Genomic DNA, 17,910 nt, shown 5'->3' with positions numbered 1-17,910 from the left:
TGGGACAGCTCAAGATCTCCCACTATATAGACACAAATATACTAACGAGGTAGAAAACAGGGGGAGTAAGGTATAAAGGTGTATTTAACATTACTGAATTTACATTTTAGTGAATTCACAACTGTTTTCTCATAAAGGTGTCATGCTTGGAACTAACATTCCCAAAGGATTTCTCAAACTGTTAATATCTGCCTATATTACATGACCTAGGAAATTAAATAAAAACCATCACCCAAAATAGGGAGCCAGTCACAATCTCTTCTGGGATTCCTCATTCTGACTCCGACTAACAACGAGTCATTTAAAGAACGGAGACAACACAGAGTACTGACACGCTGTCTGAACACAAACGCGGAGCAGGGGTGCCAGGCGCACTGCAGACCGACGCTTTACTGCAAGCCAACTTTATAAAACAGACAAACTAGCATGGAAAGAGAGTCTTCTCCTGGCTGCACCTTTTAGTAATCCTGTCTTTCAGGAAAGCGATTAGTTTCTCAACTGCTGCCTCCCTATAATCACATGTACTCAAAAATACTTTACTTTTTAAAAATGTTTATTTCTTAAAGATGACTTCCAGAACTAGAGTGGTCATTTTAAGATTTTAAAAGCAGAACATAGCACACAAAAAGAAAATGTCTGTGTGATATTAGAGCTTAAGAGTCAATATGATCCTATTTAAACTGCCCCCTATAAAGTTCCTTTCGCAATGAAACCAAGCAGTGATACTTCATTCCAAACAGAAGATTTAAGAAGCAGAGGAGAAGCTGGGTACGATTTTCAAGTACGGTTTTTCAAGTCTATAATTTCTTATACGTAAGTAAAGTCTATGCCTATAAGCAAAAGAACACCATACTTTCACATCTTTCTCTTATTAGTGTACAACCAGTCTCTGTAGAGAATCTTCATGCTACCAGGGAACCCCAGGATCTTTCTGCCTACCTAATCCCACAGAGGACACCCTGTTACTCCCCTTCACTCTCCCTCCTGTCATCAGTGCCCAAGGCAAGCTGGCAGCTCGTGAAACGTCTGAGCCACCCAAGCTCCCCTGCTATGCTCCACTCTGCTTAAAGGTGCCTCGTACTGTGTACTGGCAAGAAGAACCTAAGGAAAACACAAAGACAGGTTCTTCCTTGTAGGTGCAGGAAAGCTGAGCTAATGAAGAGATCTGTTTGTCAGGGCTTCCCTGTGGCTGCTTGTGATAGGTCCAGAACACACTACCGTTTGCTCTTTTTCTGTGATCCAGGTGTAACCTGCCAAATAAGCTCTCTCCACATCATGCACCAGCAACAAAATCAGAAACTCAAAGCTGAAAGCTGCTAGAACTCCTCTAGCATATGGCTGTCTCCCCTCATTCATCTCCTCTGAAGCAAGAGTACTGCAGGCTAATTTTCCTGCCAATCGAGACAGTCTCCCTAGAAATCGGTTTGCCCAGCAGTCACTTGCTCACCAGGGTCACACATGGTGCTTCACAGACATCAATGCTCTAGTTCACATAATACACAAAAGCTCCAATCTCAAAACAGTACAAGCAGGAGAGCCACTTACCTACACAGTGTCTGCAATCTGGGAATCTGCCAACAAGTTTTGGCCCTTTAAGATAATGAGTTTATTGAGCTCCCTAAAATGTACTCAGAGACTTGGTTCCTATGGAACGGTTCTTAATTTTTTAAAAAGTGATGTCCTTTGTCACACGTCTTGAGACTCTGATACTATTCAACAACAACAACAACAACAACAAATTTTTTTTAAAGTAGGCTCCAGAGCCAGTATGGAGCCCAATGCAGGGCTTAAACTCACAACCCTAAGATCAGGTCTTGAGTGGAGATCAAGAGTTGGATGCTCAGGGCACCTGGGTGGCTCAGTTGGTTAAGTGTCTGACACCGGTTTCAGCGTAGTCATGATCTCAGGGTTCTGGGATTGAGCCCCATGGCGGGCTCCATGCTCAGCAGAGTCTGCTTGATATTCTCTCTCTCCCTATCTCTCTGATCCTCTCCACCCCAACTCACTCTATCTCGAATAAATAAGTGAATCTTTAAAAAAAAAAAAAAAAAAAAAAAAAAAGATGCTCAGCCAACTGAGCCACCCAGGTGCCCCCCACCAATTTTTTTGATCAAGACTGTACTACAGAGAAGGTACCAACATTTCCCAGGACACTTTTCTTAAAAAATAAAACATCTAAAGCTGCAGAGGCCCACTGTAAAGATTCAGTGAAATTTAGATAAAAATAATACATTTCATAGCTTTAAATGTAAATGGTGAAGAACTCAAAGTTGGACTGGGGATAATGAGCCTTCTTTGTAAAAGTTCAATATTTAAGAAAACAAATATACTCGGGGTGCCTGGGTGGCTCAGTCATTAAGCGGCTGCCTTCAGCTCATGATCCCGGAGTCCTGGGATGGAGCCCCACATCGGGTTTCCTGCTCAGTGGGAAGCCTGCTTCTTGCTTCTCCCTCTCCCACTTCCCCAGTTTGTGTTCCCTCTCTTGCTGTCTTTCTGCCAAATAAATAAAATCGTAAAAAAAAAAAAAAAAAAAAGAAAACACAAACATTTTATAATTGAAAATTGATTTAAAAATTTAAAAAATGACCACCACTTGCTTTGTAATTTTAAAAGATTAATTTAGATTTCTCAGATTTCTTAGGTCTCAAATTCTCAGATAATCTCAGGATAAATGCTGCATCTGCTCAGAATTCAGGCCATGCTTCTGAACATAGCAACACATCAGCCTTTCTATTAGGAAACAGTAACTTTTCAATTAATAAAACTAGGTAAATGGTGAGAAACAATTAAAATGATCTTTAACCCTTTTATTTTTATGAAAAGCAACAGAGAACCAAAAATTATTTTCTGAACCCAGATCCTGTATTTAAACTTCATTCCCACAAATTTACATAATCAAAATGACAAGGGGAAGCACAGCAAAGCAGTCACTTAAGTAAGGAAAACCTTAGAAAAGAGTCTGGTCAAACAGAATCTTCAATTTAGAAGTACAAGATGTGTGATAAAGGACATTCCCCTCTTTTTAAAATTATGACATATTCGAACTTGGAATTGACTGAGTATAATATCTTTTAAGAAACACAGATCTGCCACCTGTTCAAGTCCATCATCTTAAAACCCTGGCTCAAAACTTAACTTTTCCAAGAAACTTTCCCTAATTAACCTCAAAAAACTCTGGTCACTTCACCTGCTATACTTTCAGCATAAAATTTTCTTTTATTTTATAGCATGACAACATCTATCCCCAACTGAATGCTAAGCTATTTGAAGAAAAGGATTAGTATCTTCTTTCTTTTCTTATTTTGCCACAAAATAGGGCTCTACCTACCATAGGGCTCTACCCACTGGATACTCAATAAACATTATCAAATATCCAGAGCTTCCAGTCTACTATCTTTCAACCAATGCTCACCAATTATTAAACATTTGGTAATATTATTTCATTGTCAGAGTCTAGCGGAAGGGATGTGGAAAAAGATCATATTCAATTAATTCAATTAATCCCTAGGTACTGTAATGCCTAGCCTGTAATGGTCTATATTTATGTTACAATAAAGCTTAAAAATTATCCATGAGTCTTATCCCAGCTCATCCATACTGTATCTAATTGAGAGGCTGCATAGTATTAGTAGGGAGGTACTTTGAAGTCAAAGGTGTGACCCCTACCTCCAGCACTTAAAACGAGGTTCCAGTTTCTCTCAAAGTACTTACCACGCAGGATTGCCGTTAAATGAGATAACTAAAGTACCGACTACTGGGGAAGAAGGGTGTTAGTCAATATGGGGTAGTTATAATACTGTTAGAATTATGACTAGTTATAAGGCTAAGAAAAGTTATTCATAATATGAACTGTACTGCATTAAAGTGTACTCTGGCATCAATTTTCTGGTTAAATACGGTCCATAAAATGTAACCCTTCTTGAATGTGATCTCCTTACCATTGTGATAAACTTCCACAGAAAGTGATCTTTGCTACATGGCAATTTGCCAAGGATCTGGCGAAGAAGGTTTTGCACAGATGCAAAGACATATTTTCCAGCAAAACTCAGTTTTATGCAACATTTTCATATTAATAGATGCCTTAACACCTGAATACCAGCTTTTCACTGTGAACAAACTACTGCATTTGCCCCTGATCCCTCACAATCCACATCTCTCCAGCATTTCAAGATGTGGCTACAGTATCCAAAAAGTTTTCATATGGCTTATTCAGCAAACTTGTTCAGAATCCTAATTAAAGGGCCACCTGGGTGGCTCAGTGGGTTAAGCCTCTGCCTTCAGCTCACGTCATGATCTCAGGGTCCTGGGATCGAGCCCCGCGTCGGGCTCTCTGTTCAGTGGGGAGCCTGCTTCCCCTCTCTATCTCTGCCTGCCTCTCTGCCTACTTGTGATCTCTGTCTGTCAAATAAATAAAATCTTTAAAAAAAAAAAAAGTAATTTGGCTACGGCTTATGATGAACTTGAAAATACATGTTCTCCCTAACTCATCAGTTCAATGCCTAAGAAAATGCACGACAGAACTACATACATAAAGCATATGTAAAAAAGAAGTTTATTGCAGTGTTTTTCATCACAGCAAAAGAGGAAAGAAGTAAAATGAATATATTATCCATAACTAACATATAGTCATTTAAAAGAACTAATATGAGCTATATCAGATGATGTAGGATCTCATGAAGTATTGTTGAGTGAGAATAATAAAAGGTAAAAAAAAGGCATGTAATTTCATTTAAAAACAAATCAATAGCAATAAAAGAAAAAAACACTGTGTGTATTTGTATGTGCATATGGATCTGTAATAGGATTATGTGTGTGCAGAGAAAAATATGGAAGGATATACACTAGGTTGTTTACATGGTTTGGGGGTAAAGATTCACCAGTGTGCAGGGAATGGCGAAGAAGTGAGGGAATGCTAAGGGAAAAAGTCTGCACTTAAAAAATAAGGATGCAAATTTTCAGATTTATGCATCTATGTAAAATTGTTTACACGTAGATTGAGGTATAAGGACTTAAGCCAATTTTAAAAATAATAATAATCCCCTAAATGGAGAGTGATGAATCATGACTTTAAAGAATTTATCCAATTACCTCATTCTGATTGCTGCATTTGTTAGGTGATGGTTTTTACACAGTAAGCAGAACCCCCCAGCTATCACCACCTTCACAGCTTCCCGCGGTAAGCACCACTTGCAAACAGCTAATGCACTGCACCAGCTACCAGCAAGCACAAGTAATACACAACAAAAATTTACTTTATAAAATATAACCATGAAACACTGTTGAGTACACTATTGTTTCAGTTCTTTAGTGGCCAAATACAGTAAATACCGATCACATTATTATGGTTGGTGAGTTCGGACTAGAATAGATGTTGGCCTCCATCAGCACTTTGTTGAAACCTACCACGCACCCGAAGAGAAGCATACTCTTAGGTACAAACACGTGTCCCCAAACCCCAGTTAGTATAGAAAAAACTATCACGAATGTTCCTCCACCTTAAATAAACTTCCAATTGAGATATATCAGAAGATCCACAGAAAGTGGCAGTGTGCAGAAATAAATCTTATTGGGAATAGATAAAACCATTTTTTCACACTCCATCAGCAACTGTGCCTTAAGTTTCTCTTACTAATCAAATGGGAGTTGAAAGTGTCCTCAGCCGCTGCTAGGAGAAACACTCTTTCCTAGAAGCCATTATGCTCAAGTTAACAACAGTTCATGTGCCGGATACCATTCTGTGTGCTCTACACGTATCAATGCCTTTAACCCTCACAAAAGCCCAGTGGTTCTTAACCCAGGGCAATTTTGCCCCCAAGGGGACAAATGGCAGTAGCTGGAGACACTTCTGCTTGTTACAGCTGGAAAGTAGCTACTGGCATCTAGGAGGCAGCACCAGGTAATTCTGCTAAATACGCTGCAACGAGGACCGCCCCAGACAACACCGCAAATGTCACTAGTGCTCAGGCTGAGACACCCTGCAGTGAGGCAATGAGGTAGGTACTACTGTCGTTCCCACTTTTCAGATAAAGAAACCGAGGCACCGAGAAGATAAGTAACTTGGCTAAGGTCACAGATCTCGCAGACGGCAAAGCCAAAATTTGAACCTAATAGTGTAACTGCTCCAGAGTGTCTCTTCTTATCCTTTCACGAGAAATAAAGATGCTAGTTAGGAAGCTTACCCACAACTTTCTCTCCCCTTCCTAGATGTCCGGCTTGTTTGGAAGAATGAATGATTTACCTGTACATTCATTTTAAATTCTGTCTGACCATCAATCCATTCAATAAGTATTCACTGAGCATCCACTATGTGCCAGACACTGCTCAGAGGGATTCTAGGTGCATAAGGTCTCTGTCCTTAGGGTACATATATTCCTCCTTCATATTCATTCCCCCACCGTCCTTATTAGACTCTCACCACCCATGTCTCTTCCCCTTCTAAGATTTTATTTCATTTATTTTTTATTAACATAGACTGTATATTAGTTTTAGGGGTAGAATTTAGTGATTCATCAGTTGGGGACAATACCCAATACTCATTACTTTAAGTGCCCTCTTCAACACCCATCACCCAGTTACCCCGTCCCCCACTCACCTCCCCTCCAGCAACCCTCAGTTTGTTTTCTACAGTTAAGAGTCGCTTATGGTTTGTCTCCCTCTCTAAGATCCTTTTTTTTTTTTTTTTTAAAGTAATCTCTACACCCAATATGGGGCTTGAACCTACAACCTGAGATAGAGTCGCCCGCTCCACCAAGTAAGCCAGCCAGGCACCCCTCCTGCTTTATTTTTCCTAATAACACACATCATTCCTAATAATACGTTATACATTTGCTTGTCGTTACTGACCTCCCTTAAGAATAGAACTCCACGAGAACTCTACGTGCAGAATTGAGAGGTCTCCCCGGCACACAGTAAGCATTCAATAATTAGGTGTCAAATGACTGGAGGAACAAATGTCTTTTCAATCTAACCATTCCCTCATGACAGCCACCTCTCACCTGCACTTCTGCAACTGCCTCTTATTTGGTCTCCCTGCTCCCTTTCCTAGCCTCCTTCAATTTATCTTCTACACTAAAACCAGAATCATCTTTCTAAACTGCAAATCTAATGCCACATCTCTACTCCAAACCCTTTAGTGACCTCCCACTCTTAGGATAAAGTCAGAACTCCTAACATGGCTTTTAAGACCCCCTTGAATCTCAAAGTTAGTTCTTACCACTTATCTTCTCAAATTTAATTGCTACAGTCATGGAAGTAGCAGTAACAGCTAACATGTATCGAGCACCTGCTGTGTGCCCTGCTGTATGCCCCGCTGTGTGCCGGGCACTAATCTAAGGGCGTTATATATCCTAAATAATTTACTCCCAAATTGAGGTAGGAGTTATGTCTATTTTCAGATGGGGAAACTGAAGCACAGAGAAGTAACTGTCCAAGGGCAACTAGTAATTGGTAAGGCCAAGATGTAAACCCAGGCAGTTAGGCTACCGAGCCCTCACTCACATCCATGATCCTATGTTCTCCATACCAATTGTAACAAAAGTCCCTCAGCTCCTCAAATGCACTATTTCACCTGACACCTCCAGGCCTTCACATCTCTCTTTGTGCTAGAACATCCTTCAGGTCACAGTGTAAACATCCCACCCTTTGCAAGGCCTTTCTTTCTGTGATGTTCCCCAGCACTGTTTGGATGACCCTGCCCTGTTCTCCCATGGCACTCTGAATTTCCCAGTATAACCCTCGTTCTGCTTTATTATGGTTACTTGTCTGTTCTCACCAGTAAGTTTCAGGCTGCACAAGGACACAGACCATGTCTGTCTTGTTCACTCTGTATCCCTAGCATCTGGCCCACACCCTGCAACACACGAGGGGCCGAGGAACAATTCCATATGGCACCAGCACCATGAAGCCTTTCCTAATCACCTTGCAAAAGTCACTCATTGTTTCTCTTAAGAACTCTGCTCATACCACACAAGTTTTATGCATCATATTTTGTCATATAGCTATTAAAAAGCACATATATACATATCATTTTTCTGTATGCTTGTGAAAAGCAGGTTATTGGGGTGCCTGGGTGGCTCAGTTCGTTAAGCGACTGCCTTCAGCTCAGGTCATGATCCTGGAGTCCCAGGATCGAATCCTGCATTGGGATCCCTGCTTGGCGGGAAGTCTGCTTCTCCCTTTGATCTCCTCCATCTAATACTCGCTCTTTCTCTCATTCTCTCTCTCAAATAAACAAAATCTTAAAAAAGAAAAAAGAAAAGCAGGTTATCTTATACATTGGTAAGAACTCTGAAGTGACTATTACAAACTTAGCACTTAAAATATTGTGTACAAGGGATGACTATTAATTCTTACAACTGCCTATAAATCAACAATTATCTCAATTAAAATGCCAATTTAAAAGTAATTATGGAAAGAAACAGATTGATAAATAATTACTCAGGAGCTTAAAATGACCCCCACTATGTCCTGGTGAAGGACAAACTCTGTGATTTAACATCCAGGGCCCTCAATAATCCAGCTCCTTGTTACCTATTCAACCCAATCTTCTCTTGCAACTACCCTATAGCTCCTTTTCGAATCAAGTGAAAACTTTACTCTTCCTCACATACCGTGCCTAGTCTAGTTTCCACATTCTGTCTTAGGATACTCCTCCTATCTGAATACCATCTGATTAACCCTTTCCTCCTCTGACTCCTCTTGCCTATTCAAACTGCACTCTTCCCCCTAAGGTCCAGCCTTAATCTCACCTCCACTGTGAAGTTTCCTTAAGCTCACTGACATCTTTTTTCTTAAGAACTTAATAATCTTCTCTAACCCCCGTACCTCCAATAAGCATATAAATTTCCTGAGTTTCTGAATCATTCCTTCCACTTCTTGGGAATCCCCCAAGAGTACCCATCAGAGTGCTAAATATATGATCAACAATTAATACTTGCTGATTAAAGTTAAAGTCTCACACTAGTCACACATATTATCAACCCTCAATCATCCATGCTAACAGGAAAGCCACTGCACAGCCCCTGCTGGAAGAGTCCAACTATCTTTCAGGGTGGGAGGAACGCCTGTATTTGGATTAAGTACTGTGTACTTGTTTCCAATTTTTCAGGAAGTTGCAAAGCTGCCACAAATGGTCTAACTGCACAATTCTTCTCTTGTCAGGGCCCAGAGTCTGCTCAGCTTATCATTCCATACTGGCAAACAACTGTATAACTTTTCCTCATCTGTGACACAAAGATAAAAATAAGCAGAGGTAGTCATATTCTAAACATTTGCTGGTTCACACCTTCTCCTAATAGGGAGATCATTGTTTGGATACAAAAGATCAACTATTCTAACTCTTAACTGGGCAAATATCTTATTTGTATCAACAAAATGCTTTTGTAAATAGAACACAGTGACAATACCAATAAGAATTTTGAAAGAGAAGTTTGCCAAAGAAAACCCCTGTGATGATCTACTATTAGGATAATTCAGAATTGATAAAAAGCCAAATTCTTCCTGTAGTCCATAGAGATTTGCCTCAGCCTACAGCTATTTTCCCTAAGTGAGAGTTTCTGAATTAAAATTCTTTTTGGTTTGCTTCTCTTTCTCATCCAACTGGTCAAATTTTCTTATAACAACATATCCACAACTGAAAAGCTAAGTTTCTCAGCCTGAATTTTTGTTTATACCTGGTAGAAGGTACAGTTTTCTCCCAGAAGGATTTTAAAATGCCTGAGCTTATCTCCTGAAAACTCTTCAAATACTTTTAATAAACTAATGGCAACGGTTTTGCTACTAAAAAAATTTCCCAATGTCTTCCTCTTTTGGCAGGCTCTGCTGAAATCCCCCTCCCCATAAGGGGGAATCTGAGTAAAAACACTGCCTGCTTCAAGTTCCCTTAGGCAAATTTCCAGCCTCAGTCAAGGCCATGAGGTTAAACATTTCTCAATGACGCAGGCTCCCTCAGAGGGAGGAACAAGAAAAAAAAAAATCAGAACTTATTCTTCCCAGTGCAGTAAATCAAGAGGCAGTGCCAAGTCCTGAAAAAAAAATGAAGTATAAGTTAAACTCTATACTGTCTGCTCCGCTAAGGCCCCCCAGGAGGAGCACAGAACTGGGATGAGAGCTGTGGGGTGGGAGAAAAGGCAACCACAGAGCCATCAGTCCAGCCAGATCAATAGATAAACCTAGAGGTTCTCTAGGGAATCTCCAGAATATTAATGATGTGTACATTTCCGGTCATGATATAACTTACGATAACTAGAGCAGCTAAAGCAAAGTGACTGAATTGGTGGTGTAGGGTAAGGAAATGGAGTCCTACTTGACACAAGTTATCATTCAGGATTCAAATGTATATTAGGTAGAAGGCGGGGAAAACTAAGAAAAGAACACTTGGGAAAGGACTATGGGGCTGATCATAGAGAAGGCAAGCTCATCTGAGGGGCTAATAGGGCTCTTGGACCTCTGGCCACCTGCAGAGATAAAAGAATGAAATAAAAACAGAACTGATTTATAGATCATAGAACTTTAGAGTTAAAAAGGGTCTAATCCTTGGGCGCCTGGATGGCTCAGCTGATGAAGCATCCAACTCTTGATTTCAGGTCAGGTTTCAATCTCAGGGTTGTGAGTTCAAGCTCCCTGAGCTCTGCACTGGGGGTGGAGCCTACTTTAAAAATTTAAAAAAAAAAAAAAAAAGGTCTAATCCTTATAAGAAAATGCCAATGATGAAAATACTGTTAACATTTGTACAGTGCTTTACTTTTTGTTTTGTTTTGTTTTTTAAGATTTTATTTATTTACTTGACAGAGAGCGAGAATAGGAACACAAGCAGGGGGAGCACAAGAGGGAGAAGAAGTAGGCTTCCCACAGAGCAGGGAACCCGATGTGAGGCTTGAACTCGGGACCCTGGGACAATGACCTGAGCCAAAGGCCTACAGGCACCCCTACAGTGCTTTACTTCTCAAAGTGCTTTCATGCATTTAGTTCTTAAATAAAAACTATCTTATACCTGCTGTGTGCCAGGAACTGGGGATATAGAATTAAGACACCACCCCTGCATTCAAGGAACTTATTTCTAATGATGAGACCCACTAGGAATAACTAGGTAATAGTCACTTTGATGATCTGTACTAGATACAGGGAGAACATAGTTGAAGGAGCACGTCAGTCTGTCTGGGAATGAAAGACCACATGCATCTCAGAAGAGGCAGCCCTTGCTGGGACTTGAAAGAGGAACAGCTGGTAGGCTGGCAAGCAGAAAAAGGAATGGTCAAGGCAGAGGGAAGATTATATGCAAAGGAACAGAAAATTAAAAGAGCACAGAATGGTCTTGATACTAAAAGCAGTTCAGCATTGCCGGAGACTCTGAAGTTGGAAATGGCAGAAGATGACTGAATAATTAGTCAGAGGCCAAAGATACGAATATAATAGTTTAAATTTTACCCCATAAGAAATGGAAGAAGGGGAGCCTGGGTAGCTCAGTCAGTTAAGAGTCCGACTCTTGATTTCAGCTCAGGTCTTGATCTCAGCGACATGAGTTCAAGGCCTGTATTGGGCTCCACACTGCGCATGGACCCTACAGAAGAAAGGAAGAAAGAAAGAAAAAAAGGAAGGAAGGAAGGAGGGAGGGAGGGAAGGAATGAAGGAAGGAATAAAAGGAAAGAAAAAAGAAAAGAAAGAAAGGAAGGAAGGAAAGACGTCTGAGAAGATTAAAAATGATTCGAAGTGATTATTAGAAAAAGCATGTTGGCAGCTATATGCAGGAGAGGTTTGCGAAGAGTCCAACGACAGGCCGGGAGACCAGTCAGAAGGCTACTGAAACCACAGTGAGAAACGAGGGGAGTCTGATGGAGAGTGAGACAAAATATGAGAAGTCAAAGCAGAACTAGCATCTACAGAACTCAAGAGACCAAACAGATGTGAGAAATACAGGAAAAGAGGAATTGAGAATGACTCCTAATTTTCTGCTTAGGTAACTGGCACCAAGTTAGGAGATGCAGGGGTAGTCTTGGGGAATGGTGACATCATCTTTTAATATGTAAAAGTCTGAAGTACATGTGAGTCACCCAGATGTCCAGGTAGGAAGAATGAGTGGATTAAATGAACCCAGAGCCCAGGAAGTAAGCTGGGGTTAGAGATACAGATGCAGACATCCTGAGTAAGTGGTAGCTGAAACCACATACTGGGATGAGACTGCTGGGGAGAATGTGCAGACTGAGGAGAAAAAAAGGGTCAAGGACTAATCCTGGAAAATACATTTGAGGGACAGGGAGAAGAGAAGACTGCAAAGAGACCGAATAGTATACAGAGAGGCAGAAGGCAAGCTGAAGAAAGAACAGTATCTATAGTTTACCTGCCCAGGATCTGAATACCTTTCCTATTTGGGGGAAATTCCAAGATCGGGGAAGGCAGGCCCTCTTCCTAGTACAGAAGCTGAAGAGGAACATCCCTCTCAGCATCTTGGCCTCTAGCTCACAAATGTGACCCAAGTCTGGCCAAACAGACCCTCCCATCTAGAACTCTGAAAATTGGGGGAATGACACAAAGGTCAAAAATACAACCAGAAATTATTCATGGCACAGTGGCAAATGTCTACTGGTGGCAGTGCCAGTGGCACCAAGTGTTTGTGGGACATCAGGACAGCAACAGTAGCAGAGAAGGTCCAGAGAGCAGAGCCGGTGAGAGTCCTCAGCAGACTGGTCCCATGACACGTTCTTCTCTGTATGCTGTCTCACTCCATTTCTGCTCATTTCTTCTTACGACTGTGTGGTACACAATACTCTTCCCAAAAATATATTTTATGCCTAAGTTAGCCAAGATTACACAAAGAACCCTGAACACAGAATGAGGAGAGAACATCAAATAGGGTCAAATGGTAAAGATAGGTCGGGTAAGAGGAAGCCTAAAATGGGCCTCCTGCATAGGCTAACTAGCAGCTCAGCTGGTGATCTTGGGGAAAATGTACACATGTTATTTCATTCCATCCTTACGACACCTTCTGTGGAAAATAAAGCAAGTACTACATCTTTATTTTAACGATAAAAAAAAAATTAGGCTAAAAGACACTAAGAGGAGGTCAGAGAGTTCTTACTAAGGTTGCCCTCAAGAAAGTTACTTTATGAATCTTCATGAAAGGAGATCTTAAATGTCAATACTAATTCTTTATACCATGTGTCAACTGAAACTGATGATGACCACATAGACTTCTCAATCCTAGACTTCCAGCTTCTGTAATTTTGGTAATATAAGAGGATCTCAGTAAAAGCACTAGGATCAATGTAGACACAACCACCCAGAAACACACTTCAAGGAGCATAAGGCTCCTTGCCACCAACCTTCCACAGCTCATTCAGGGTGCTATGGTCACTACTTAAAGAATACATCATCAGCAACAAGAAGTCCTCAAGTGGAAGAAGGGATCTTCTATCCCTGACCATGAGAACCACTGTGGGAATGAGAGGCTGAGAGCTTTCAAAAGAAGATGATTATTTCTCAACTTCATTCCTTTGGGATATGTCACAGCCAGGAAGGGAGAAATTGGAAAAAGCAGCTTTCACAAGCTGCCAAATCCATGTCCTAGTCCCAGGGGATAATTAGCCAATGAGGTTTTGTGGAGCTGATGTAATGTTGGCAGAGGCTAATGTTCTATGGTTGAACATGTAGCCTCTTGATATTTAGCTACGGGCCGAAAGGATGACATCCTGAAAGGCCAAGAAACTCAAACATATAACACCACCACTTAGCAATCTGCATCTTAAAAGTAATTTGTAAACTTTAACGACCCATCTTTTTCATGAATAGTTTACAAGAGCATTTGTTAAACTGTAAGTTTTCTGAACCTAAATTTCTAAATCTTTTACTAGAAAAAGAAAATTTTAAGCACCTCCAACGAACAAAGACAATTTAGAAAGCTTCAAGTAACAAAAGAAAAGAAATCAGAAGAAAGGGAAGTTTTCCAAGAAATAAAGTTTGTTTGTGGAAGTTTAATCCCACTACCAGCATACCAAGTTTAAAACTGTCTGACGTCTTTATGAAAACAATTTGTGAGACTGAGACACTAAGCCAAGAGCTTTCCGGAGCACCATATATCTCCCCGAAAACTGTCAATCTTCACCTTGAAAGTACTCTGAGATGCAGGAGGGAAGAAAGCAGTGGGCAGGGAACAAAGCACAGAGACACTAACACTCTTGGTTTGAGCTTGAGCTATTAAATTTCAAAATGAACACCTGCCATTTTAATGAAAACTGTTAAGTCCTTTGACTTAAATATGCCACAATGATCTTCCAAAGCCTGAGACAAAACTAGTATATTTAAAAGAAAACATTTAAGTCTCTAACTAATGAGCTGAACCATACAGTGCTCCCAAATACGTACTAGCTCCTTACTTGAAACAGGAAAAAATTTTTGGTTCAACCCCAGACAGACACATACCCAGTGACAGGCATAGAATACTCTCCCTAGTTTATATAGCTCGACATTTCACAAAAATTGAGAATGACTTTTCTCAAAATGAATGAGGGAGAGGAAGAGCTGGTACAAAAAAAAGATGACCCTCTACATTTTATAAAGGAACCAGAGGGTCATCCATTAGCAGGATGGTCTGTACTTGCTCTACGAGAAACAGGGTTGGAGCACCTGAATACTGAATGTTCCAGGAGTGGTTTTCTTCTTCCCAGTCTCTCCAGTATTTCATGTTCATATCAGTCATTCATCAACATACATTTAATCAGTAATTTCGCATCAAGCTAAACAGATGCTGGATATAAAATAGTAAAACAAAATTAACAGTAACGGGGAGGCTGGCTGGCTCAGTTGGAGGAGCATGCGACACTTCATCTCAGGGTCTATGAGTTCGAGCCCCATGTAGGATACACTGATCACTTCAATAAATAAAAAAAAATTAAAAGCAAAAAAAGAGTAACAGGCAGATACATTCTTCACAGAGTTTATAATCTACTGAGGGAAATACACACTGAACAAAAGAATCCCATAAATAAACATATAATCTCAAAGTATACATACATGAAGAATGAGAAAAAATGAAAATAACCAGAGGGGAATGGGGGGAAGTGGCTGAAAAGGGGAGGAGGGGCAGGGCATTCTCGGAGACCTGTGGATAATAGGATAATAAATAAAGCAGATGGGAAATAGGAGGGAGAGAAGGAAGGAAAGGTAGATAAAACCCAGGAAGCCAAAAGGAAAAGGGTGGTAGAGAGGGTGATTAAGGAGGTAAGCTGGTAAAACTATGCACACTGGGAAACTTACTATTCCAAGAGTACGAGTGTTGACTACAGAACTGAATATTACCTAAGCTCTTACTCTAAACTACCTAAAATGAAATATGATCCCTATGCAAGTGGGGACCTTATGTTTTTCAGGGTTCTCAAACACCTTTCAAGTAATACCTGGAAAATTCTATGAGTACATCAAAAATATACTTCTTTTTCAAATTAATCAAGATTTTCTAAAAACATTCACCCTGCCACGTTAGTTGGGATTAAACATAAAGTTAGCAACACTGAGTGAGTTGACCAAAAGCCTAACTGCAAGGGGATCTTCAGGATAAAGTTAATGGAAAAGAATAAAAAATAAAAATAAGTTAATGGAAGATTATTTGCAAACATCTCATGGACAGACTTCAGCAGATGTAAAACTCACCTTTTAAGAAGTCCTAAAAGCTCTGTACTACAGAGCTCAGCAGGAAAGAGAGAAGGAGGCAAGGGACCTTTTTCTTAACAGAGCCAACAAGGACCTTCACATGGAAAATGTTCCTACTCTAAAGATATACAGGTTTAAATTTACTTCCTATCCACAGAAACTATTCGCTACATCGGAAAAAATTTCTAATGCACATTTATGGCAAGACACTCAAGAGGTTTTGCTTAGTTTCAAACATATGACACTAGTTTTTTGGCCATGGGTATAGAGTCAGAAATCTTACTACGCTGTAATTCAAAACAGCATCCTTTCCAATCTTTGTGAACAGGTACAAGACTCACTGTTAAAAGCACAGAAACTTTCTAAATAGGGTTAACTGTAGAGAAAAGGTCATCCCTATGCAGAAAGGGAGTCGAGGACAACAGAATTTAAGACAAGCATTACAGGGGCGCCTGGGTGGCTGTCGGTTACTCATCTGCCTTTGGCTCAGGTCATGATCTCAGGGTCCTGGGATCGAGCTCTGCGGCTGGTTCCCTGCTCAGTGGGGAGTCCGTTTCTCTCTGTCCCTCTGCCCTTCCCTTCCCTCACTCATGCTCTCAAATAAATAAAAATCCCTTTAAAAAAAAATGTAAGTATTATAAAAGACAAGGAGGTTAAAGGTTTTTTGTTGTTGTTTTTAATGGTTAGGTCACAGAATTCTGGGGAGAGGGATAAGGAAGGAAGAGAAGGGGGCAAAAAATATAGGTAGGCCAAGTACTCTAAGAACAGGACAAAGGAACTTAGATAGCTGGGTAGGCTGTCAGGAGATACTATATACACTTGGAGGATAAAAGGATTTGAAACTCCCGTGGAAAACAATATAATGTGGTGATAAAGAGCAGAGTTTCTGAAGCCAGACCACCTAGGTGCAATCTAAGCTCTACCACTTACCAGGTGTGTGGCACTGACCATGTTCCTTAACCACTTTGCCCCTCAATTTCAGTATCTGTAAAATGGGATAGTAAGAGCATCCATCTTACGTAGTTGCTGCAAACATTAAAAGAGTTAATATATGTAAGGAGCCTGGAACACTGTGGCACATGGTAAATCCTACTTGAGTGCTGGCTACTATTATGTTATTTTAATATATTTTTATGTTTTTGTTGGAATTCTCACAAAATCCACTTAGAATTCCATACTCTAGAAATATGCCTCTGAATGTTTTAGGATTTGTTTGTCTTTGCATTTTCCTGTTTGGTCTCTACTAGTTTTTAATGGTTCATTTTTAAAATATAAGGCTGTCTCACAGCAATCAGGCAAGAAAAAGAAACAAAAGGCATCCAAATCCTTAAGGAAGAAGTAAAACTTTCACTATTTGCAGATGGCATGATACTACACAAAGAAACCCTACAGACTCCACCAAAAAACTATCAGAACTGATAAATGAATTCAGTAAGGTCACAGGATACAAAATCAATATACAGATATCTGTTGCATTTCTATACACTAATAATGAAGTAGCAGAAAGAGAAATAAAGAAAACAATCTCATTTACACGTGCACCAAAAATAATAAAATACCTAGGAAGGAAATGAACCAAGGAGGTGAAAGATCTGTACTCTGGAAATTATAAAATACCGACGAAAGAAACTAAAGATGACACAAATGGAAAGATATTCCATGCTCGTGGATTAGGAAAACAAATCCTATTAAAATGTCCATACTACCCAAAGCAATCTACAGATTTAATGCAATCCTTATCAAAATACCAACATTCTTCACAGAACTAGAACAAATAATCCTGAAATTTGTATGGAACCTTTAGCCAGAATAGCTAAAGCACTCTTGAAAAAGAAAAACAAAACTGGAGGTATCACAATCTCAGATTTCAGGATACACTATAAAGCTGCAGTATCTAAAATAATATGGGGGCACGTAGGTGGCTCAGTTGGTTAAGCATCTGCCTTTGGCTCAGGTCATGATCCTGGGGTCCTGGGATGGAGACCCACATTGGGCTCCCTACTCCTTGGGGTGCCTACTTCTCCCTCTCCCTCTGCCTGCTGCTCCTCCTGCTTGTGCTTCTCTCTGTCAAATAAATAAATAAATAAATAAATAAAATCTTCTTAAAAAAATGAAAAAAAAAAAATAGTATGGTCCTGGCACAAAAACAGAGGCGTAGATCAATGGAACAGAATACAGAGCTCAGAAATAAATTGACAACCATATGGTCAATTAATCTTCGACAAAGGAGGCAAGAATGCAATGGGAGTGGTATCAAATAAAGCTTTGACA

The 17,910-nt window shown here is 40.1% G+C and overlaps 1 protein-coding gene across 4 annotated transcripts in view; it reads right to left on the bottom strand.

The window, feature by feature from the left end:
* The window catches only part of MRTFA (myocardin related transcription factor A), a 199,946-nt gene that overhangs the window by 62,537 nt on the left and 119,499 nt on the right, over window positions 1-17,910 (bottom strand). The window contains exon 1 of one of the 4 annotated variants that reach the window (XM_032882931.1): window positions 16,570-16,605. The exons of the other annotated variants lie outside the window; for them this stretch is intronic. Within the exon in view, the coding sequence (XP_032738822.1) occupies window positions 16,570-16,590 (21 nt within the window). The 5' untranslated portion in view covers window positions 16,591-16,605. Of the gene's footprint in view, window positions 1-16,569; window positions 16,606-17,910 lie in introns of those variants that run through there. 4 annotated transcript variants of the gene reach the window in all.

Source organism: Lontra canadensis, unplaced genomic scaffold (genome assembly GCF_010015895.1).
Source record: "Lontra canadensis isolate GAN:19392208 unplaced genomic scaffold, GSC_riverotter_1.0 scaffold84, whole genome shotgun sequence".
Classification (NCBI taxonomy): domain Eukaryota; kingdom Metazoa; phylum Chordata; class Mammalia; order Carnivora; family Mustelidae; genus Lontra; species Lontra canadensis.
This window is presented reverse-complemented; position numbering and strand designations above follow the sequence as displayed.